A 24,958-nucleotide genomic window follows, 5' to 3' on the forward strand; every position below is an offset into this window, starting at 1 on the left:
AATTACATTCAATAATATAAATAAAAAAATAAATAAAATTAAAAATTTATAAAAGAGAGAGAAAAGGCATGGTTGATAAAAGTCAATAACACAAATAATTCTACAAAACAAAGATTTAAAAGTAAAATGTGAGGAAGATATTTATTTGTACCCTTTGGAAATATAACTCTTAATAGATAAAGTTATTCACAGTTAAATATTTAAAATTGGGGAGGATTTTATATTAATATTTAAATAATAAAATATAAATTATTTTCTTTAGTAACAAATTATTAAGTTTTTGAAACAACTTATTAGACAAAAAAACTTACTCAATTCTTTTTAAATTCATCATATAAAAAGAATTATTTTTTAAGTTGAAAAAACTCTTAATATAGTATTAATACTCAAATTGATAAAAGTGCCTAACTTGATGTAACAATGATGAAATAGTAGAGACAAAATATATCCTTAATGAGTTGTTATTAATTATTTTTTATTTTTGCATTCATCCTAACAAACAATAACTTGTTGTATTAACTCAATATTAGTTACTTTTTGTATTAACTCAATATTAGTTACTTTTAGGCTTCATATTTTTATTTAATCAATTTTCTTCTATGAGCTAGAGCACCACCTCTTATTCACAAATTTTAAAGAACAAAAGATTTAATTTTCAATTTAGAGTTACGGAAAAAGGTTCAAATATGCTATCAAACTTTAAAAAATGGCATATCTATGTCACTCGTTAAAAATGGGATGTATTCATGCCACTGATATTACACTATTGGTTCATTTATGCCATTATTCACTAACGGTTCTCACACCCGGTATTTACATTATAAACCATTATTTTTTTAACTTTACACTTGCCATGTGTCGTTTAATTAGACCCCTTCCAATAACTACATCATAATAAAAGTATAGTTGATCATATTTGTGTATTCTCAAATGAACTTGAGTACAACTTTTCAAAAATATTTGCACAAAAACTCTTAAATATTCAAGGGTTATGTGTCTTAGCTAAATTAAAATGGAATAATTTGATAACTTGTGAAATTGAAGCAACAAAATTATAAAACTGACACAAAGTTTAAGGTGACTACATTGAATGGTGATTGAGAACTTTTATGTGACAAAGTTTCTCCCTTCTTCGAGTTACCTATTTAGGTCCAATGTTATCATTTACAGAGCTTACACTTAATATTTTACAATTTAAACATAACATTAATATAATATTTATGTGATGATTTACACGCGCAACACGCGTACACTAAAACTAGTTAGAAAAAAGCAAAACGAAGAAAAACTCAACTTTATCCTGTGTTCGTATTAGTTGAAATAATCTTGGTACTAAATCTACACGTTTGGTTTCGATTTTTGGTTTCCATATTACTAAACCACAATAGTTCTACGATAATCCCCATATCATTTCTCCATTGGTATTTGGTATAGTCTACAATTTAGGAGATTTAATTTACAGTACCAAATTGTTTCAGTAGTCTCTCGATTTGTGGTGCAAGGTTATTGATCCATCAAAACCAGCTAATCAACTCATAACACCAGGGGCGAAGCTAAATATCCCAAAGGGTGGTCAACTGACCACCCTTCCTCGAAAAATTACACTACACATGTAGGTAAAATATTAGGTTTTAGAGGTATATAACATATATTGATTATTGAACTCTTTATCAAAAAAAATTCACTCCTTTAAGTTTGAACATCCTTAGAGAAAATTACTGGCTTCGCCACTGCACAACACACGACAAAAGCCATTCCAATGCATTATTCAGAAATTGGCTCAACGCAAATAAATAGCAGCAGCAACTTATTTTCTGTCTTGGCGTGGCTAATAAACTAATGTCAATGTCCAAGTAACCATACTCATGTCCTATTAAGAGGAATCCAAAGTACTCACATTTTGTTGTTGCCACTTAATATGGTCAACAACATATTCGATCCGAGCAATGGAGCAATGGATGTGGACATGTATTCTGCACTTTCTCAAATGATCTTGTGATCTCGAGCTTTTGTGCAAATTGCTTCAGTGCTAAGTTTAGCTCATTTGGGCTAAACTTGTAGAACAAACTCTACTATGTACCTTCTTGGTACTGACATTAATAAAATTACCATTACCATATCAAAAAATAGAAAGAGGTCAATGTGACCTGGAGCTCTCTGTAATCCCACACAACTTTCAGATACACAGTTGGATATTAACAGTCTCTGTCTTAAATATTTGCGGTCATTCACATAACTTCCTAATTAGTTTCTAAGAAACCATTTAAGATACAAAAAAGACTAAAACTTGTATGAAGGTACCACGTGCGGCATGTCAGCATAACCATTACCAGGCACCAAAATGAATTTCTTGCATTACATAAATGAATAAATGTGTCCCTCAGAGTAACCTACCTTAGGATTGCTCCCTCACAGCTATAACACAATCATCAAAAAGTTTCATCTGTGTTTCCTATATCAATACATATCACCCATGTTTGGCATGCGGTTTGCAAGTGGGTTTTTCTCTCCTTGACGGTCCACAATGGCAGCCTCAGTTGTTGTCAATAGCAAAGACACGCTGCAGTATATATCCAGTTATTGTTAATAGAATTGAAAGATTTCAATAGTGTTTTACTGGACATGCTGCGATCCTTACCTGGCAGCATCCACTAATGCTGTTCTAACTACTTTCAGGGGATCAATAATTCCAGCCTTGACCATGTGTCTATATGTACCTGCTTATGCAAAAGAGCAGTGTCTTAAGTGTAATGGACAACCAAAGTATTCTACGCCCATTCACTTGTTTGACTCGTTACTGAAAAAGCAAACAAGAACTACAAGATTGTTTGGCCCATTCACCTAAACTTTGTTTATTATGTTACAACTGTGACTAACATACCATACAATAATTCTCACAACCATCTATTAGAGCAAAGTATAAGTTTAGTAACAATGAGTAGATGACACTGACAGATTACTTCAAAATGCTAAACTCTATACAGAAGACATTGTCAGGAACAAGGAGCTATAGGCATGGAAAACTAAATTTTTATAACAGTACTGTTCCCCAAGAACCAAAACAATGTAATCTTCCCATGTAGTATAGAGTTTATGGCAAGTTCTCTGCAATTAGGAAAATAGCACTTCCCATGTCCCATTTAGATGGCACAAGTACAATTTTTCAAACAACTATGTTTTATACTTTTATTGACAACTTTCTCTAAAAAATACTTAAATATTTTAATATATATGAAAGTCCAATTTATAAATTTATAAATATATAATAATGATCTCCAAAATTTTTTCGTCTGATACTGAAAATCACTCAAAGAATGAATGGTTTGACCATTGCACTCCGAACTGAGTCATCCACTCTGAGAGGGTGGATTCTTTTACTTGATGTGTCTTGAAGATTACTAATTTCCCAACAAAAAAGAAGACTACCATTAGGTAGCACAAATAAATTGTGTTCTCATATATAATGAACCAAACAAATTCACTTTACAAATATTAGGCAACATTTTCACAATGTGATCAGACATAACCAGTTCATGAGATGCGAGGCACAAACCTTTAGCTGCATCAAATCCTAGATTCAGATCATCTTGTTCTAAGAGCTTGCCTAGAACTAAGGCGCCATCTACACCAGCATTTGAAGCTATTGTAAAAGTAGGTGCCTGTGAAGTGGCAAAGAATTCCGATGTCAGTACAGCAAGTAACCACTTGAACATAAACTAGTACAAAAAGAAATTAAAATCTAGGAGAAATGAACCTTGAGAGCATTCTCAATGATCTCAACTCCCTTCTTTTGGCCATCATTTGCAGTCTGAAGGTCTTTAAGACATTTGGTTGCATATAGGAGAGCAACACCACCACCTAAGGAAAGAGCATTACTTTGTCAGGTCAACAGAAGAAGAGAGTTTATTCAATAAAATAACGTACCTGGAACAATGCCCTCTTCCACAGCAGCCCTTGTTGCATTTAAGGCATCTGTCACCCTATCTTTCCTTTCCCCAACTTCTGCTTCACTGGCCCCTCCAACCTGAAACAGTGTGCAGATCAAACTAGAATGCGAAGAGTGTAACTGAATGAAAACGTAGGATGCTCAAATCCTGAGGAATATACCTTAAAAACAGCAACACCACCAGATAGCTTTGACAAACGCTCCTGAGCTTTCTCCTTATCAAACATGGCACTACTCTTTTCCTTGGCTATCCTTAGCTGTTCAAGGATGCACAACTTGTCAGTGTTTAATCTACCCAGGAACATTGACAGTCAATGATATCTAACCAAGCAAATCTATAAAGTCAATGACTCTCTCATCTAACCAAGCAAATCTATAAAGCCAATGGCTCTTTTTTCCAGATATGCCCAAAGGGAATTCAGGCCTTACACATAATAATTTGGAAATACAACAGAATGAATTAATTCAAAGAGGATAATACAGAATATATGACAGACTACACTCTCCGGCTGTTCAAAGGTATGACAGAGTAGAGACAAAGGAAGTGGGTGCAACACCCACAGTAATTTCTGTCTGACCTAAAAGGAAAGAAGAGGAAAATGCGTCATCACCTGCTCACACCTTTCTTCAATTAGCTTCTTGTCCCCACCTCCATGCAGAACTAAGGTGTCATCAAGGGAAACGGTAACCTGCTCAAAAGTGAAGAGTTGTATACTATGTATGCATGCAAACTTTTCAAATTGATGCAAAATAAAACTGAATAAACAAACCTTTTTGGCAGTACCAAGCATATCAAATTGAACTTTGTTCAGATCCAGACCACGTTCTTCACTAATGACCTGTATAAAACATTAAGCATTTGAAACTATAGAAACAAATCGACAATAATCGGGGCATGAAGCTGGTGTCTAACCTCTCCTCCAGTAAGAACTGCAAGATCCTCCAAGTTGGCTCTTTTATTATCCCCAAAACCAGGAGCTTTAATGGCACAGACCTAAAAATAACATGAAAAATAAGATATTCTGGGTATGAACAAGGGAGTAATTGCAAAAAAAAACGCGCAGAATAATGATCCTCAAATTTATATGCTGAAACAATATAAATCAAAAATGAAAACAAGGCCAAAGCTGACTCTTCTATTATCCACAAAAGCAGAAGGGTTAATGGCACAGACCTAAAAATAACGTGAAATAAAAGATATTCTGGGTAAGTAAGGGGGACTATTTGCAAAAATGAAAAAGATCCATATGATGAAACAATATAATGAAAAATGAAAACAAGACCACAACAAACATGGCTCGCATAGAGAAAGTTTAATACCTTAACCCCAGCACGATGCTTGTTTAGGATAAGCATAGATAATGCATCACTTTCTACATCTTCAGCAACAATTAACAGAGGCCTCCTTCTCTACGACAGAGACAGGAAAAAATATTATGATGATTAGTTTACATGTACTGCAAAAGAACAATTTCTTTACATTTTCAAAGGTATCCACTGGTGCAGCTATATTATTCAACATATGTAACTTGCACCGACATATTTTATCGCAACAAAGTAATGTGGCACTTGTGACCATGCAACATGGCTGGCAGGCTCCCTTCCAAGATGGTTAATTAAGCTCTTTTTCAGATTTTGCCTAATTTACTTTTTCTCCTTATCATAATGAATATCACTTTTTCTAGATAAATATTCTGAATGATATTCATATTTCTTTGCCTTTTTATCACATAAATTTCTTCTTCATTCAGATAAGAAAATGGAAAAGATATGCATCATGCTTTCTGGTGAAGAACATAAGAAGTTAGAAGTTACTGATCCAGAAAAAGAAAAAAGAACACACACACACACACAGAGAGAGAGAGAGAGAGGATATTGGATACCTTAACAGCAAGCTCCAATATCCGCACAAGCGAGTTCAAGTCTGAGATTTTCTTGTCATGAATAAGGATCACTGGATTTTCCAATTCCTGTTTACATGCAAGTCAAAAATATCATGTCGTGAACTTTATAAATTGACACAAGATGCAGATATAGTTGCATGGCATGACGTATGCATTGGCTGAGACAGCTACTTTCTATGACTTGTAAGTCAGAAACAGAAGAGGAAAATATGCCAATCTCCACTAAGAAATGGAATAATTGGGGGAATATCATTAGAATGTTTTGGTTTTCTGAGGTACTAATGGAAGTTGATAGCATCAGAATCATTGAGTCATTCTTCTATGCTTCAAGCCACTGACCAGACAATTTGGAGAAATCTAATTCTACACTTCAATGTAGAAATTGGGGGAAAACGACTCAGCTGTAGAAATTATTACATACACATCTTTGAGTCTTTGCATCCGTGACAAAATAAGGAGATATGTAACCACGACCAAGCTTCATGCCTTCCACCACTTCCAACTCATTATCTAAGGTATTTCCGTCCTGTTAATTCAAAATATTGAGGTTTCAGTTTCAAGCTTAAACAGTTCTCAATGTATTTCTATCAGAAACACCAATATGAGCATAACTTACAGCAACAGTAATCACCCCTTCCTTCCCAACTTTTTCCATCGCTCGAGCTATTAGTTCCCCAATTTCACGTTCACCATTTGCAGAGATAGTAGCCACCTATTGGAAGTAAGATATTGAACTCTCAAAAAAGGACCATTTAGGGTAAAAAGAACATGTAAGAACTCCACATGCTTTTATGAGTTAACAGCACTAGCTTTCAATGAGTCTTCTTAAAGAAGTTATAAGGAACATACAAATTTACTGGTGCATCCAGAAACTGGTTTGCTTTACAAGTCATGCAGTTAAATTCCAATCATAGCATCATTCTTGAGCATAACTTGTAAAGATCTGATTTTACCTCTAATGTAGGGAAAGAAAATAAATGTGTGTTTTCTAGTAAAAGGAAAATGTACAAAAGGGAAAAGGAGAGCAGCGACAAGAAAAATTATGGAAAGAAACCAGAACGGGAAACCATCATTTCATTGTATTTTCAGAAAGATGAATTTTTCCCAGTTGACAAATCAGTTTGGCAAACAAAGAGTCAAAACCACAACTAGAACTGGAAAACTGAAATTGGAAAAGCTATATTGACTTGTAGGAACAGTTGGTGAAGTGGTTTTGCCTGAAACTGAATTATAACTTGTAGAAAGTAAGGATTAATAAGTGTTTCAGATTTAAATCTTATAAGTTTGTCCACAGCCCTATCTAGTTTGGCATCCCCAAGTATATGAGTTTGCGGTGTAGTCTATTGATAGATTGGTTGATGTGTTTGTCCACAGCATGATCCAAGTTGGACATAGAATCTCTATTAGCCCTTCACCTGTGTAATCTCCTCCGGGGTGCTAATCATGACTGCTCTGCTCTTCAAGTCAGCAACAACAGCATCAACGGCCATGTTAATACCACTACGCAAATCCATCACACTTACACCTGCAGCAACAGCTTTGCAACCTTCTGTGAAAATTGCCTGAGTAAGCACAGTTGCACAGGTGGTACCTGTTGTCACATGGCATCCAATTTAGGAAATTCGTGAACATACATAAGCTTGGGAAGACCCTACAACCATCGTAATCAAAAAAGCGCACCTCAAAGTATCAAGACTATGATATATGCTAAAGATTTCTTTGTAGGATGAAAGGATGATGAACATAAAAGCTCCTTCACCATGGCAAATGTATCTGATGTAACTTGAAACATTTATTATGATTCACAACTAAGCTAATCCAAAGTAGAGATCTTACCATCTCCAGCAACTGAATTAGTAGCATTAGCAACCTGCTTCACAAGATCAGCACCCACATTCTTTGTCTTTTCCTTAAAGCTGATGCTCTTGGCTACAGTGACACCATCCTTTGTGACCTTAGGATTCCCTTGGCTTTTCTCAATGATCACGTTACGACCCTGGATTGTGACAAAAGAAGACGAAGAATAGCCTTAACAATGATGACAACTCAGGTTATTCTTTTCAATCAAGAGACCTTGTGAAATGCAATATTCTAGACGTTTTAGACATTCTCAATAATTCATTTAAATCTTGGGAGGAAAGTCATTTATAGCATGTATGACCTTAAAGAAGAAAAGGATGACAAAGACAAGTGAAATCCTAACATCCGCTAGTGCTATAACCTCCACTACCCAATAATCAAAATTAGTAAACCTTAGCAAACACCATTTTTGCATCCTTTTGGGTAGATGAATAAAAAACAAAACATTTTCCGCACAGGTCACTGGTGAAAATTGAAACTCAAAGGTCCATCCTTTTCTGTCCAATATGGTTTTTTTCTTCACCAAATACTCCATAAAAATGAAACATACCAAGTAGTATTCATATTAAGTAATAACATGTGAAAATCAGAGAAAAAACTAAGCTCCATAGTCCGTCGGTAAAAATGTCAAATTAGTTTCTTTTTCAATTAACATTAAGATTTACTTCAAAATTCGACCTAATATAGGATATCAAGGATAAATCTTAATTTTTACCTTTGGTCCCATAGTGACTTTTACTGCTTCTGCAAGCTCATTAACCCCTTGTAACATGGCTAACCGTGCCTGGATACCAAAATTGATATCCTTTGCAACATAATTTCTTCTCGAATTAATCCTACTGGCAACCTTTACCACAAAAAACAATAATTAACAAAGTAAATAAACCAGAAATGTAATGTACCCAATTAACCCAATCTATTATTCTGACATAAATTCTGCACTCCAATAAGAAAATTATACCGACCAGTATCAATAATTAAATTAAATGTTGCAATTTCAATTATAGAAGGTCGTTGTAAGGTAAAAAGTAGATATTTTACCAATTTTCTGGAAGTTGAGGACCTGACAAGAAGCAAAAATATAATTGTGAGTACCCAAAGTATAAGTGTTTCAGAAGAAAAAAAATTGTGACAAGAATATATACCTGATTGATGAAGCAACAGCTCTGAACATTTCCCAATAATTTCAAATGTGTTGTAAAAATTGATAAGATAGGAGCAAAATTGCAGATTCGGAGTAAGAGGAAATAGGAGAATTGAGAAGGAAGTATGCAGCTGTTGAGAGTCCCAGAACTGATACACAAGTTCTCCACGCTCTCACTGTTTCGTGTTTGAATGCTTTCCGTAGGGTTTATGGTTTAACAATTAGTTTTTTTTTTATTTTGAATTAATTATTTTACTTCTTTTAGTTTTTGCCTCCTCCGTAGTACAAACTATACAAACATATTAGTGACTTTGGGTTTGGTCGAGTTTTCAGGATTTGCTTCCTATTTTCAAATTATTTCTTTTCAGTAAGAACTTTAAAAAAGTAACTATTAAAATTAGAAAATAATTTGTATTTGACAAACCTCTCTCAAAAGTAATTTTAAGTATCGAGTTACTTTCTTTTGAAATACTAAATTATTGTCTATAAAGCTTTCAAAACGGGAAAAACTTTCATAATTGAAAGAATAGTACAATGCATATTTACAATCTTATGAACACAACAACCTTGACCTCAATACGGTTAACGGACTAGAGGTGACAAATATAAATAAATATTAGAAAAGAAAAAGCAATTGAGATCCTTGAGTTTTTTGCATTCCAATTTTGTAATGTTCCATAACTTTTACTTCTAGCATTTTTGTGGGGCAGATCAACAAAACTTGGACTTGAGCGGATTTCTTCACTCACTGAGAAATTTTTTGATGGAATACTTGTTGGTATTGAAGTACCACATCAATATCAGTATGTTGATATACAAGTGAGGACAACAATACGTTTTCACATCATCATTCATTTCAAATTCCTTCCTCAAATTTTGCAGTTTTTGAGATCTTTTCAAAGAGTACCAATAATGTCTGAAGAACATATTAATGCTTTTTTTTTCCCTTCATATTTCAGTTGTAAACTACACCAAAACAGACATTGTTTTTTTCCTGATGAAGTAAGATGTTATATTGCTGGCATCAAGAAGATGCAATGAGTACAAAAGTGAGATGTTAGCTCCATTACAGCATGTCTTAAACTAAGATCAGTGACCTAATAAAAAATATAGAGCACCGAAAAATAGGCTGTCAAGCCAGGGTAAGAAAACTAATAAAATCAAGGAAAAAGACAACATTGTTTACAGGAGTAAGATTACTCCAGCTAAACAGTTTCAATAGCCATCTATTCTTCAAAACAGAGTTTGTTATACTTAATTTGTACAAAGTATTGGTCAGCAGAAGGGTGAAGCTGCCGTCCGTTCAAAGTCAAGTTGAACTTGACGTATTTCATCACGAATGGCACTCTCTTCAGATCTCAATACAAAGATCACTTGATCCTTCATCTCTATCATTTTCTTGGCTGACATAAGTTCTTTCTCCAGATCTTTTACCTTCATAGCAGTCTTACTGATCTCTTGTTCAGCTTCTTCTCTCTCAAGATTGTAGTCTCTGATTCTGCCCTTTATTTCATCAAACTTGTTTTGGAATTGAATTTGCCTCTCGCTGTTCAACAGATCGTATAATGGACGTTTAATCTGCATTATATCAAATCCACACTCCTCCAAGTCCTTGAGACATGTCAGAATGTCATTGATGACCATTGAATTTTTAAGATCAGCAATGGTCAACTTTGATATCTTATCACCAAGGAAGGCATACTTTAGCATCTTTTGTAAAGCTAGCTCTTCTCGTTTCACCTCCTCATGTTCTGCTAAAGGTGAGAAGTGTGGATTTTGTGGAAATTTTGCAAATATTTCCATAGATTCAAGTGAGATCCAAACAGTGGAACTTTTCTGAAATGGCAGTGCCAGGCTCGGCTTAGGAGTTGTGATGGAACTAAGTGCAGCATCTGGCCCTTCATTAGATTGCCGAGGACTGTTCCAGACACATGGTTGGACTGTTGTAGAAGAAGCTCCTGCAAATACTGACTGGTTAACCATGCTACTGACACGGTAAAAGAACAACATGATCTAGACATAAAATATCCGAAAACTGCAAGATATCAGAAATGAAAGGCACAAGCACCTGAGTTGGGCAAAAAGGATAACCTGCAGCCCTTGTTTTTATTAGAAATTGAGGTTTCCTAATTTCAGAAACCCCTCTCTAATATTTAAATTGTATAAAATAATGCAGGAAACCTGGAGTTCACACTAAAAGCTCTTGCTACAAAGGAAGTCTGATTAAACTTACTCAATAAAAATTCAAACAAGCAGCAATAATTTAGCATTAGAACGCAATTTCATTGAGAACCATAAATTTCAAAACAAGATGCTAAACACATAGGTTATCAAGAATTGTCAATATGAGCCGAAATATTGTGTTAAAAGGCATGCTTTACCTGCAGAAGCACTCATCCCGTTGGCTGAAGTCAACTCAACTTGATTTGTTGCATTCTGTTCGCTAACTGTGTCATGGAGTGTGCTCCCAGATACTTGTTTCTCCACATCTATCATCAAGTAGAACATTTTGCAATGATGCAGTGAGCCAAAACAAAAAGTGCAAAGTCAGTTACCTTCTCGCACTGACAGTTTTCCATGATCAGACAGATTCTTAGTACTTTCTTTGACGCTATCCTGAATGAGAAAGAACAGAAAACAAACACCATAATCAATCAGAAATGAACAGAAAAGTAACTTTATGGAGAAAAGCAAGGGAACTCAATCGTATGGAATACATACTTCTATCAGTTACATATCACCAAAATCCATATTTTGGCCCATGCTGTAGGTAAAATACAAGCTTCAGCATGCATTATTCTGGTACTAGGTCTAATTTTTTTAATAAGGAAAAAAGAATGCCGATTATAGATTCCAATTACCCTACAGATTTGATGACAGGTGAATAAGCACCATTATAAAATGTTACCTCAACCATCTTTACTTTTGGGTCAATTAGCTTCCCATCCTTATCTTCTTCGTTCAGCTCTCTGTTGATAACATTTTCAACATCTCCTTGTTTACCGCAGTCTGTATCCGCAGTTTAGTTGAGTTCTAGACAAGTAGCAATGACTCCCAACTGTGGAATTTAAAATTTAGAGTCACTTACCCCTATCGATAGAATGTGCAGTCCCAGCTGGTGAACAATCTGTACTTTCTTCCATGACATGACCTGATTGATTATCTACCCAACCAACTTTTCCCGGTCTCCGAGTCTGCAAAAGTTAGCACAAAGTACAACAACAGTCAAGCTATAGAGAACTCTTTCTTCCCTTATCTTTTCCCATTATGATAATTTGTTATGCAAATTAACAGATTTCGTCTAAACACAGCTGAAAACAGTCATATGTTTGAATAGGTTTATCCGAAAATCAGATAATCTGAATATTCTTTGTTGATGATTTACCAGACGTATTAGAACTCAGCGAAGTTCAGTTTAACGTAGAAGCAAAATTAAATCAAGCTGTGCCCCAAGGCATTAGTCTAGTGGTAAAAGAGATGTGTGGGCTAGGAGCACGTCACAGGTTTGAACCCTATCACTATCAGAGACAAAAGCTTGGTATTTAAGTGGAGAAGAGTAGAGGGGGCAGGCTCATTATCCATCATGTTTCGAACCATGCGTCGTTGGCGCTCGCAGGTTTCTTGGTTATTAAAAAAAAAGATCAAGTCGCAAGATATCAGGAAAAGAGGAAATTAAATTATTAAATTCGGGCTGGTCAAGCAGTAGCAATAATAAATCTCTTTTTCACAGTTGACAAACTGAACAAAAAGATTGACAAACCAATTTGATATCTGACAATTGACCAATTTTTGTATATTTTCGCATGTTACCGAGATTTTTCCTGCGTGTTCAGGGGAAAAACTAAGCTCTACCAGTTATTGTTGAACAGTCTTAGAAAGCAATGGAGCACAGCATATAACATGGAAATCAATTACAATTAGAAGTCCTCCTATCCTTGTTACCTAAGAAAGAACCACTCTATCAGGTATTGCACACATGTTGTACCTTACATGAACAATAGATGACCTAAATAAGTCCAAAAACGCTAGGGCAAAAATGCAAATATGCATGAGCTAAGAAGAAGAGGGTAGAGACCAAAGGCCTGGGAAATGTTGATTATCCGATGCTTCCATAACTTTTCTTATACTTCTTAATTTCTTCACAGGATAACCACATCGTCTCTAGATTCAGAAATCTCCAAATTCTTCGTAAGATTCTTAGAATCTGATGTCCCCTTGTTAGTCTGATCCTTTGTAGCAGTTGAACTTCTATTTCGAAGAGCCGCCTGATATCATCGGCATAAAAGTAAGTAATTTTGTTACTTAATGATGCAATATCCTGAATTAATAGACTCTAGTCTCTAGCTGTGAATAATAGATGTAGCATCACAACTCCAAGCCCTCGAATCAGTAATAAAGCATCAGAAGTGTAGTGAAATCCAGCGAGAAATATCTTAAGACCTTTCTCAATGGAAAGCATTTCTCAATGGAACAAGGTGAGATATATGACAGATAACATCTCCTAATAGGCAACTGCTCCCAAGGTTTTGACATAACATCATCATTAACACGACAGATAACCTGTAAATAAAAGAGGGCTCTCGGCGCAAGTTAACGTGGCTAGCTAACCTGCGCTTGGAAGCCATGGGAGGGAGGGGAAGACCTAAGCGGAATCAACAGAAGAATGCGACGGATGAGCAGCGTTCTTCAGCAACTAGGAATGCAGTGCTGGAATTGTTTGTATCTCCAAAAGGGATACGAATCAAAGAACCAGAGGAAAGACCTAAATCGAGAAACATGCAAGCTGGGGAAAATAGAGAAGAAGGAGATCTAGCTAGAAGCAAAGGGAAAATGAAGGAAGGAATGAGTACTCCAAATGGCAATTACTGCTAGAGGAGACGAGACGGGGAGACAAGAGCAAGGGACAAAGAAGAACATGAATGGAACAGTACCATGCAATTATGGTACTGTAGAGAAAACTAAAGATGATGAAAAGCAGAATGAAAATAGGACCAAAACATGGGCAAACGTGGTGGTTGGGAACAAATTGGCTATGAAGGGCATGAATCTACAATTTATTGCCCCAATTGTGCAGAAATGGTGAGAAAATGGTGAAGTTAGATGCTGAAGATGTAGAACAGGAGACTGAGAAATGGAAAAGTGCTATTGTGATATACGTGATAGGAGAATCTCCCACTATTGGAGCTATGGACAGATTTGTGAATTCAATGGGTAAGTACTCAATGAAACCTCAGATCTACTATCACAATGAAGATTATTTCATTATACGATTCAGCAGTATTGAGGAAAGGGACCAAGTATTGTACTCTGGGCCACATACAATCAATAATCGGCCAATTATTATGAAGGCATGGTCGGAGGATTTCAATTTACATGATGAAGTTTTAAAGACAATTCCATTATGGGTTAAGTTGCCCAACTTACCCATTAACTGGTGGAGTATGACTGCATTAAGCAAAATAGGAAGTGCCCTAGGTAATCCTATTTATGCTGATGAATGTACGACTGGAGCAATTAGGATCTCATATGCTCGATTATTAGTAGAAATGGACATCACTAAACCCCTTCCAAGGCAGGTGAAACTACAGGATCCTAAAGGGAAGGAAATGGTACAGGAGGTGGAGTATGATTGGGAACCAAAGTACTGCAGTAAGTGTTTGAAAATAGGACATGACTGTGCTGAAAACAGGAAGCCAATGCAACAGCAAAGAAATATGCAGCAGAAGAAGGCTAACAAGGGTAGAATAATATGGGTCAGAACTGATAAAGAAGGAGGAAATGAGAATAAGGAAAATGATCAGATGAAAGAAAGTTCAGTCAATCAAAGGACTGAACCAGAACAAGGAAGAGACGAAATGCAAAATAAGGAAGCAAGTTGGATCTCAGTGGCAGGCAAATCAGCAGCAAGAGCAACCAAAGCTAAGCAACATGAGGGCCAAAGTGTTGATGAGAACAATGGATCTCAGAGTTTGATGATTGACCAAAGGAATGAAGAAGCAGGTACTAGTCAGAATAGTAGCCAAGGAGTTCAGGGGTATTATCATCATCCTTATTTCATTCCAGTATGAGTGTTATAACTTGGAATGTTAGAGGGCTGAATAAAACATACAAGCAGAAAGAAGTAAAGGAGTTTGTTAGAATAAATAATAAAGTTGTTATAGCATTAGTTGAACACAGGGTCAAAGATCTGAAAGCCAATGAAATTATTAAAAAGATAGCACCGGGTTGGGAATGGGTGTCTAATGCTAGAACAGGGCAGAAAGGTAGAATATGGGTAATGTGGGATCCTAGAATTTACATATTTGATCCTAGTGAAGTAGATGAGCAGATTATACATGGGCAGATTAGAGTGAAGTCAAAACCAGTTAACTTTGGTTTACAGCAATATATGGACTTCATACCATCAAAGATAGGAAAGCTATGTGGGAGAAGTTGAGACAGATTATTAGCAACCATCAAGGACCCTGGCTTGCAATGGGGGACTACAATGTTGTGCTACATGTAACAGATAGACAGCATGGAACAGAAGTGCAGGACATGGAAGTGAAAGATTTTAAGGAGTACATGATGGATACATGTATGAATGAATTGCAGTATGTGGGAAGGGAATATACATGGACTAATAATCACACATACAGGGGGCTGGTGAATACAGATTGGATGATGATTGTGCCTAGTTTGAAAATACAGGTGCTAGAGCCACTAATATCTCACCATTCACCTTTGAAGTTGATGATCACACAGATGCATACAAAGAAAAGCAGGCCTTTCAGATTTCTAAATTGTATTGCAGGCCATCCTCTCTTTATTCAACAAGTTGAAATGGCTTGGAAAGAGGGAAGGGAAGCTGAAAAGATGCAAACAGTCTGGCATAAATTAAAGAAGACTAAGGAACTTGTTAAGGAATTAAACACAAAGCATTATAAAGGGATTGAAGAAAGAATCAAGGAGACAAGGAATGAGTTGCAAACAGTACAGGAAGACATGAGTTACAGAATGCAACACACTGAGATAATTGAGAAAGAGAAAGTACTGAAGCATAATTTAGAGAAGTGGGTGATGATAGAGGAAAGTGTCTACAAGCAGAAATCAAGGGCAATGGCTGAAACTAGGAGATTCCAATTCAGGTTACTTCTTTGTACAGATGAAACACAGGAACAACACAAATGGAATCCAAATGTTAACAGATTACATGGGAAGGCAGCTAGTTCTAGATGATGAAATAGAGGCAGAAATCCTTGGCTACTATAGGAAGCTACTAGGATCAAAAGATGATTCCATTCCAGCTATTAATCCTAATGTAATCAGAATGGGAATAATTTTAAGTAGAGAGCAACAAATGCATCTAATCAGACAGGTAACTAAGGAAGAAATAGGAGAGGCATTGGAAGAGATTAATGATCTGAAGGCTCTGGGATATGATGGATTCAATGCTGTATTTTTCAAAACGGCATGGGGAAGTATAGGAGAAGAGGTGACACAAGCTGTTGAGGAGTTCTTTGATACTGCACAAATGTATAAACCAGTGAACTGTACTACCATAACTTTGATCCCTAAAGTCAAAAATCCTACAAGTATCAAAGAGTTCAGGCCCATCTCATGTTGCACAGTGATTTACAAGGTGATTTCTAAGGTATTAACTAAGCGTGTAATGGATGATTTGGTTGATAATACTCAGGCTGCCTTTGTACCTGGAAGAGCTATCACTGATAATATTATCTTAAGCCATGAATTGGTTAAAGGGTATGGGAGAAAAGGAGTATCACCAAGGTGCATGATGAAGCTAGACATGCAGAAAGCATATGACTCAATAGAGTGGGAGTTTATGGAACAAATGTTGCATGCCTTAGCCTTCCCAGCACAGTTTGTCAGATAGATAATGAGTTGTATGGGGACAGTCACATATACTATTCTGATTAATGGGGTTCAAACAAGACCCTTTGAAGCAAAAAGAGGTTTAAGACAAGGGGACCCTCTGTCCCCTTATTTGTTTGTCCTTGCAATGGAGTACCTGACAAGATGGCTAAAAATGCTCAACAATAATCCAGATTTTAACTACCATCCCAAGTGTGCAAAGATGCAAATCTTGCAACTTGGGTTTGCTGACGATCTTTTACTGTTTTGCAGGGGAGATTTGAAGTCAGTCCAATTATTATTCAATGGTTTTCAAAAGTTCTCAAAAGTATCTGGGCTGGGCTGAAGATCAACAAGAATAAGAGTTCTTTATTCTGTGGAGGAGTCACACAAGAGGACCAAGATGAGATATTGAACTTCCTGGGAATACAGAAGGGAGAATTACATGTGAGATATCTAGGAGTTCCACTAAGCACAAAAAGAATCTCCATAGCACAGTGCCAACCCTTGATTGAGAAGATAGTAGGAAGAATAACATCATGGACTACCAAATTTCTATCCTATGCTGGAAGAATACAGCTTATCAAAAGTGTCCTATTTTCTGTGCAGACATACTGGGCACAAATATTTGTGTTGCCTAAAAAGATTACAAAGCTAATAGAGGCTATTTGCAGGAGTTTCCTATGGACAGGTGAGAGCAATGTGTCTAAGAAAGCTCTATTAGCATGGGAGAAGATTTGCATGCCCAAGACAGCAGGAGGATTTAACATCATGTGGAATAAAGCAGCAATATGCAAACATTACTGGGATCTATGCAGAGAAAAGAATAAGTTATGGATCCAATGGATTCATAGTTACTACATTAAAGGCAGAGATGTATGGGGTATTCAGGTGAAGCAAGCATCATGGATGGTGGGAAAGATACTAAAAGCACAGGAAACACTTGTTAAGGCAGGACTCAACTATGAAGATGTTAAGAGAACCAAGAAGTGCAGTATCAAAGAAATATATCACAGGTTGCGGGGCACATTTGAAAAGGTGAGATGGACAAAAGTAGTATGCCAGAATGCAGGAAGTCCACGATGGATTTTCCTGCTAACATTGACGGCTCATGGTAAGCTACACACGAAGGATAGACTGCAGAAATGGGGTATGCATGTAGAGGATGAATGTGTACTTTGCAGAACAGGGAAAGAGAGTGTTCAACACCTGTTTTTTGAGTGTGAATATTCAAAAGCACTATGGAACAGTATGTTAGTTTGGCAAGGAGTTAGTAGGGGAATACAGGGATGGGAGCAAGAGCTGATATGGGCTGTACACATAACCAAGCAAAGGAATCCAAAGTCAGAACTGTTCAAAATGGCACTAGCTGCAACAGTGTACTATGTGTGGCAAGAACGAAATGCAAGAATCTTTCAGGCAAAATCAAGGGGATGGGAAGCACTATGCAAGAAGACTGTGCAAGAAATTCATTGCAGAAGCAACAAATACATAGAAACAAGGTTGAATAGTCTTAATTGGTATCCTTGTAATAGATAAATATATGTTTTATGTTAAAGGAGGGGAGGAGAACATAGATGAGTAGGATGAAATGTATGGGTTTAGTATTTCTTGTAAATATTTTTTCCCTGGTAAATAGAAAGTTTAATTACCAAAAAAAAACACGACAGATAACCATGCTTAAAAGCAGGTTATATTTAGGCATTCACATGACCAGCTTAGATTGTAACATAGAAGTAATGAAAACATCACAAATCACATGCTTTACTATTCTACTAGCAAGTTCTATTCTTCCAGTCGCAAAACGACCTGCTCCCCATGAAGGTGCTCAATTTTGCATTGGTTCTACCTTCTTGTATTTTCAGGCGCCTATAAACTGCCAATCCATTTATAATTGAATTAGTAACCATTCATTTTTCCCGATTTACACATTTATACTCTCACCGACGTGCTTTGAAGTAGCAGGTGAATTATAATGTAAATCGATTAGCAACATCGAAGTTATTTATTCATAAAATAGTAATGCCAATTTATTGACTGATATAGAGGTGTGGATCCATCTAACAAATGTTTATACTCAACCCAGAATCCAAATTTTCCAAGTTCTGGACTTCGGCGAAAATTGTGGCGTCATACCAAGCTGGACTCAGCTCTAACCCGTTTACTTCCGTGGCGGCTAACACTTGAGAACCGATGCTGAAGGGCTCCAGAAATGATTTACTACTATTACAAGGTGATGCCATCGGGTTTTCCATTTCTACCAACTTCTCCTCAACTATCTTCATTGTTGCTGCAGTAAGGTGAAATGTCCAAGCTTAAACAGTTTCAGAAGGCTAGGGTTTTGTGAAATGTAAAGAGAATTGAAGTTTTACTTACGCGTTGGCGTAGAAATAAAGCAGCTACTAGCAAGTACCACTGTATAATTGATTCAAATTTCTTTTGGGATTATTACTTAATGAAAATCAAGGAAATGTAGGAAAAACAAGTTTCTAGTTGTAGTTGGGTCGTGGAAAAACTATCAACAATCGTCAGCTTTATCACTAATGGTTCCATATTCATCCTCGACTTTTCCAAATACAGAGAAGTAAAAAGTAAAAAAATAAAAAATAAAATAAGAGAAAGAGAGAAGAGAACCTAACCTTGAATCGGACTATCATCAAAAGCTTCACGCTTTCACCGGCAGCAGCGAGAAGAAGGGAGGGCAGAACGGCTAGGGTTTTCTTTCTGTTTCATTGTAGAGCATTTCTGCTTTTCGGTTTTGACAAAGTTGTAGAGAGCTTTTTGAATTTGTTTGCTATAGTTTTTAGCAAACATCATTCTTCTAAAGTTGAATTATTATTATATTTTATTTCGTAACCATTTTAGATTACTTCGCCTTTGGTCATGTTCATTTCAATTATTACGAAGTGTTTTTACGTTTTTGTACCTCGATATTGAAAGGATCATTATGATTTGGAAATTATAAAAAAAAGGAATAAGAAATTTGGAAAAGAGATTTATTAATTTTATTATCTCATCCTAAAATAAACTAATTAACAATTTTATTAGTTAAAAAATTATTACATTCATAACATCGCCAATTTACGTACAAGAATATAATGAGATTCTTTAATAAATTTAAAAAGGTCAACCAATGAATAGAAAAAAAGAATATTTATAAGAATTAATTGTATCAACAATTTTATCCATATATGCAACCGGACAAAAAGAAAGATGAATAATGAGATTGTTATAAATAGAATTTTATTTATAGTGAATGTCTATATTTTAGAGAGATCTTAGGGTTTGTTACTTAGTGGCTAAGTCACTTTTTCCTTATACATAGAGAGGTTCTACTCCATTGTAAATAACTCCAAGATTAATAAGAATTCTCTCTACCTACTTTTCTCTACAATATTCTTTCTTTTTCTTTTATTGTTCATAACACGTTATCAGCATGAGACTCTAATCAATTGAGTAAAAGCTTTGGGATTGAGTATAATGATTGTCAATTATTCCATGAACTTCTTTCATGATTACATTCTGGATTTAATGTGTGTATTTTACCCTTTTTTTATTCTATAATTTGATTTTAAATACAAACAAACAAAATAAATTTTGATTATAATTCTAATGGAGTTACTGAGAAATTATAACCACTCGAAGTGGTAAAATTTTTATATCTTGTCATGACCAAAGTCATGTATGATCATGAGCACAAGAATTGAAAACTCATCCCATTGAATTTGCTCCATTCTCGTTCCCTTAAGAGAGTGTGATAGCAGTATATGATAAGTCTGAAAGAAAACAAGATTATTACTAGAAATGTATCAATGGATGTTGACGTGGGAATAGACGAAATTATAATCGTCATCATTGTAGTAATGAGAACAATAAGGATTCTCAAAATAATCCTTCACTTTGTGAAAGTAATATTTGTCATCGATTTGATATGAGATTTTATAAAGCACATATAGATGATTATGGTCCATTCATGATGTGAATGTGACAACATGTGATTTATGAATACATATTCATTCTTGGAAGAATATGAACGTGCTAGTGGTAGTGAATATACCACACCCACCTCTAGAATGAGGTTTGAGGGGAAATAAAAAAATAATGTCATTATTATGGCATGAATGGTCATGGGTCACGTACTTATTACACGCCAAAATATTTTGATAATGTGATTATTAAAGAATAACATTAATGCAAGAAACATATCTTGCATATAATTTTGACCATAACCATAATGGTATAACTTTCTCTTTAAAAGAGATATTCACCATATGGATGTTGATGAATATATGGTAGTACCAAATTAATTGAGAGCTCTCGAAGAGCCAATTATTACTATTTTAGAGGAATAAAATTGATTATCAATAAGGCATTGTGTTGTAGTAAGTCTCAAAGAAACTTAATTGAGTTTCCAAAGTATACGCGAAAGCGGTTGATTAAATTGAGATTGTAAACAAAGGAAAGATTTAATATCTTCCATTACTACAACTTGTAGCGGGGAAATATGTATGTGAAAAGCTACCCGCTTTATTCTCCAGTTTAAACTCATATCATAATAAACTTGGAGTTTATTGATAATTGCACATGTCATGGTGTAAATCTGAACTTTATCAGTATTGATAATTTATTTAGTTGGCATAATTAGTTAGTCATGTTAATTTAAGTATGATGTGCAAAAATAAAAGAGAAATCACATGGGTAAATATTAAAGAACTAGAAAGTTCTTTACGAATTCTCTTATGTTACTTGTTCTCATTAATTATAGACCAATTAAAATTGGGATTGAATCCCATAAATGTTGGAAATATCAAAGGTGAATATGGGCTTCACCCGCCATGTATACCACACAAGATGCATCTATGAGATCGTTACATGTGCGATTATTATTAACCCGCAACCTGATGTTTGTGAGGTAACTTGCTCAATAATTTAATTTAGAGCATAATTTCTATATTTCTATTCAAGATAATTTATCTTGGTAAGTTGGTTTACATCACAACTGGTTTAGCAAGATAATTTATTGAGTGCCTCCACTTAATAGTTAAACTATTACTTATGAGAATAAACTTATCTATATCAGTTTGATATAGGTTATATATGAAAGTATATTACATTCTCTCCTTACAATTGGTTTAGGGTCAAGAATCAAATAATTTCATCTTATTATTATTGATGTGCAGTGTATATTTTGATTAATACTATAACGCACAAAGGTGAGGTTCCAAAATTGAGGAAGCAATTTAGTTTTTCTAACATTAGGGGGAGATATGATAAACAATTAAGAAAAGTTACGTGGAATAAATTATCATTTGTACCTCTAGACCCTCGAAGATAATATGAACTTAAAGATCATAAAAGTATAATTCATCTGCAATATATTGCAAAGCATGCCGGGCGCATTTGCTGACCCAAAAAGAGTAACTATATTCTCACTGTAAATCCTCCTATTAGAATAAGTCCTAGAAGGACAAAGTCTATGGTTCGCTTAAAGCGTATAGACAAATCAGTTTCAAATAAACTTCTTGAAGATATGCAAATTATCAAAATGATCATAATAAATGAGGCAAGTGATCTAGAAGATCACATGACATAGCACTTCATAAGATCTCAAGAGAGATTTAGGTACCTGAATATATGAATGAAGAGATCTCTATGTTATGTCTATATGAAAATAAGGAGGCTGGAAATCAATATAAAATGTTAGTCGATGACATCTATATTTGCGCTAAATATATATGAGGATTTTAAGTTTGGAGGAACAATTTCGAATAGAATTGGTTTCATATGAAAGACATGTAGTTCAAATACTGGAGAAACAATTTCGAATAGAATTGGTTTCAAATACTAATGTTTGTGAGGTAACTTGCTCGATAATTTAATTTAGAGCATAATTTTCATATTTCTACTCAATATGGTTTATCTTGGTAAGTTGGTTTACATCACAACTGGTTTAGCAAGATGATTTATTGAGTGCCTCCACTTAATAGTTAAATTATTGCTTATGAGAACAAAGTTATCTATATCAGTTTGATATAGGTTATATACAAAAGTATATTACATTCTCCCCTCACAAATGGTGCAGGGTCAAAAATCAAATAATTTCATCTTATTATTATAGGTGTGCAGTGTATATTTTGATTAACACTATAACGCACAAAGGTGGGGTTCCAAATTGAGGAAGCAAATCAGTTTTTCTAACATGAGAGAGACATGATAACCAGTTAAGAAAAGTTACGTGGAATGAATTATCATTTATACCTCTAGACCCTCGAAGATAATATGAACTTGAAGTTCATAAAACTATAATTCATCTGCAATATATTGCAAAGCATGTGGGGCGCATTTGCTGACCCAAAGAAAGTAACCATATTCTCGCTGTAAATCCTCCTATTAGAATAAGTCCTAGAAGGACAAAGTCTATGGTTCGCTTAAAGCGTATGGACAAATCGGTTTCAAATAAACTTCTTGAAGATGAGCAAATGATAAAAATAATCATAATAAAGGAGGCAAGTGATCTAGATGATCACATGACATGACACTTCATAAAATTTCAGGAGAGATTCAGGTACCTGAATATATGAATGAAGAGATCTCTATGTTATGTCTATATGAAAATAAGGAGGTTGGAAACCGATATAAAATGTTTGTCAATGGCATCTATATTTGCGCTAAAAATATATATGAAGATCTTAAGTCTAGAGAAACAATTTCGAATAGAATTGGTTTCATATGAAAGACATGCAGTTCAAATACTTGAAAGTATAAAGTCAATGATATATGCAATTAGTTTTCAATATTTTATTTGTCTAGCATGACATGAAAACTTGATATGCATATAAAGTCTATTTTATAGCTTATATGACTTAACTTATATGACAATCCCTGAAGAATCTAAATCGCTTAAACCATATACATTCTTGGTCCTGAAGTACCATATCCTAAGTGATATTTGCGCACATTTGTATCTTGCTATAACTATAAGCATGATAATGTGATAGCGATGATTTTCAAGGTGCAACATTTTCATTGGAGCTAATATGGCTATTTTTATTCATCAAATCTTTGTCGACGTCAACATTCAAGAAGCTAGTACACAAGATTGGAATGCTCTCATCAGGGGAAATTAATACGCGTTACTCTTTTTTCCTTACGAGTTTTTTTTCCACTGGATTTTATTTTAGGTAAGGTTTTAACGAGGCACATTATCTGTAAAATAGATATTCAAGGGGGAGTGTTATAAATAAAATTTTATTTTATGGTGAATGTCTGTATTTTAGAGAAATCTTAGGGTTTGTTACTTGATGGCTAAGTCACTTTTTTCCTATAAATAGAGGAGTTCTATTCCATTATAAATAACTCCAAGATCAATAAGAATTCTCTTTCCTTGCTTTTCTCTGTAATATTCTTCTTCTTCTTTTATTGTTCATAACAGAGACCAATATTTCATATGTATTTAGAGTTTCGTATTTCTTATAATAATTGTTTACCCTTAAAATGGGATAACAATTAAACTTATAAGTGGTTTTAATGATATGTGATTTCACTTGGCACAAACTGATAAATGTAAGAATTAATGATAGAAATTGCAGTAAAATAAATCAAACCAATGTGATGAACAATTATGGTCCTTGAGCTAATTGCCCTCGAACCAACCGAACAAACTATTAAAAGTAGAACTGAACAACAGAGCTTGCAAGAGATAAAAATGTGATATATTGCTTTGATATGCGTGAATGTAAGATGGTTACAAAATGATTAGAACCCTCTTTATTTAGTAGAGGTATCCTATTTATGGTACAATTCTAATTGCAGAAGTAAATCCCATGATAGGCTAAATAACCAGCCTTGACTTGATATGTGCCGAGATTTCCGCCATGATCCTTGCCCAATCGCGGATATCTCGGCTTTCTATTACTCAACTTAGCAGGCTTCATTTGATCTTGCTTGATCTCTTTCTTGCTTAGGTCTCGATCACACCCGGTCCTGATTTTGATCGGCCATTGAGCCACGAGCTTACCATTTCATCTCCGCATCATGTTTGAAATAACCGAGGTCGTGCCTTGATCTGCCACCCCCGATTTTGATTAGTTGTACAAAATTAGGCAAGACAGATTTTGACTGTATACAGATAGTCCCCTCGTTTTTTAGAGTGCAATGACAAAAAATGAATTGAGGCTTCGAACTTGCCCTCGGTTTATCATGACGTAAGCGGCAGAGGTGACCGAAACGTCCTGTCTTTTCGTATATCGA

The 24,958-nt window shown here is 35.1% G+C and overlaps 2 protein-coding genes across 5 annotated transcripts; both read right to left on the bottom strand.

Moving 5' to 3' along the window:
* Positions 1-2,119: 2,119 nt before the first annotated feature.
* On the bottom strand, positions 2,120-9,068 carry LOC104242891 (chaperonin CPN60-like 2, mitochondrial). Its single transcript, XM_009798008.2, has 18 exons — positions 8,856-9,068; positions 8,752-8,773; positions 8,426-8,557; positions 7,687-7,846; positions 7,266-7,441; positions 6,467-6,562; positions 6,272-6,376; positions 5,830-5,916; positions 5,267-5,356; positions 4,860-4,940; positions 4,717-4,785; positions 4,558-4,635; positions 4,108-4,203; positions 3,925-4,024; positions 3,755-3,858; positions 3,554-3,659; positions 2,639-2,717; positions 2,120-2,560 (listed from the first exon to the last, which is right to left on the bottom strand). Exons 1-18 carry the CDS (start codon positions 8,882-8,884, stop codon positions 2,458-2,460), a joined length of 1,713 nt encoding a protein of 570 aa, XP_009796310.1. The 5' UTR covers positions 8,885-9,068; the 3' UTR covers positions 2,120-2,457.
* An 896-nt stretch (positions 9,069-9,964) lies between these two features.
* LOC104242901 (DUF724 domain-containing protein 5-like) lies at positions 9,965-19,517 on the bottom strand. 4 transcript variants are annotated; one of them, XM_070171305.1, is made up of 7 exons: positions 19,348-19,517; positions 18,845-18,998; positions 11,943-12,048; positions 11,763-11,863; positions 11,410-11,470; positions 11,236-11,343; positions 9,965-10,812 (listed from the first exon to the last, which is right to left on the bottom strand). In XM_070171305.1, exons 3-7 carry the CDS (start codon positions 11,995-11,997, stop codon positions 10,130-10,132), a joined length of 1,008 nt encoding a protein of 335 aa, XP_070027406.1. In that variant the 5' UTR covers positions 11,998-12,048; positions 18,845-18,998; positions 19,348-19,517; the 3' UTR covers positions 9,965-10,129. The 4 variants fall into 4 exon arrangements, with proteins under 4 accessions (XP_070027406.1, XP_070027405.1, XP_070027404.1 ...); XM_070171304.1 differs by having other exon boundaries at positions 18,791-18,998; XM_070171303.1 differs by lacking the exon at positions 18,845-18,998.
* Positions 19,518-24,958: the final 5,441 nt, after the last annotated feature.

This window comes from Nicotiana sylvestris, chromosome 3, assembly GCF_000393655.2.
Source record: "Nicotiana sylvestris chromosome 3, ASM39365v2, whole genome shotgun sequence".
Classification (NCBI taxonomy): Eukaryota; Viridiplantae; Streptophyta; class Magnoliopsida; order Solanales; family Solanaceae; genus Nicotiana; species Nicotiana sylvestris.

Excerpts from the sequence above, each read along its gene's own strand:
- LOC104242891 (XM_009798008.2), bottom strand. The coding sequence starts at position 8,884 with ATGTTCAGAGCTGTTGCTTCATCAATCAG. Across the intron at positions 4,636-4,716 it reads TGCTTGGTACTGCCAAAAAG|GTTACCGTTTCCCTTGATGA; the intron begins GTTTGTTTATTC and ends ACTTTTGAGCAG. Across the intron at positions 3,660-3,754 it reads TCATTGAGAATGCTCTCAAG|GCACCTACTTTTACAATAGC; the intron begins GTTCATTTCTCC and ends GCCACTTCACAG.
- LOC104242901 (XM_070171303.1), bottom strand. Across the intron at positions 11,471-11,762 it reads CAAAAGTAAAGATGGTTGAG|GATAGCGTCAAAGAAAGTAC; the intron begins GTAACATTTTAT and ends TTTCTCATTCAG. Across the intron at positions 10,813-11,235 it reads CGGGATGAGTGCTTCTGCAG|GAGCTTCTTCTACAACAGTC; the intron begins GTAAAGCATGCC and ends CAGTATTTGCAG.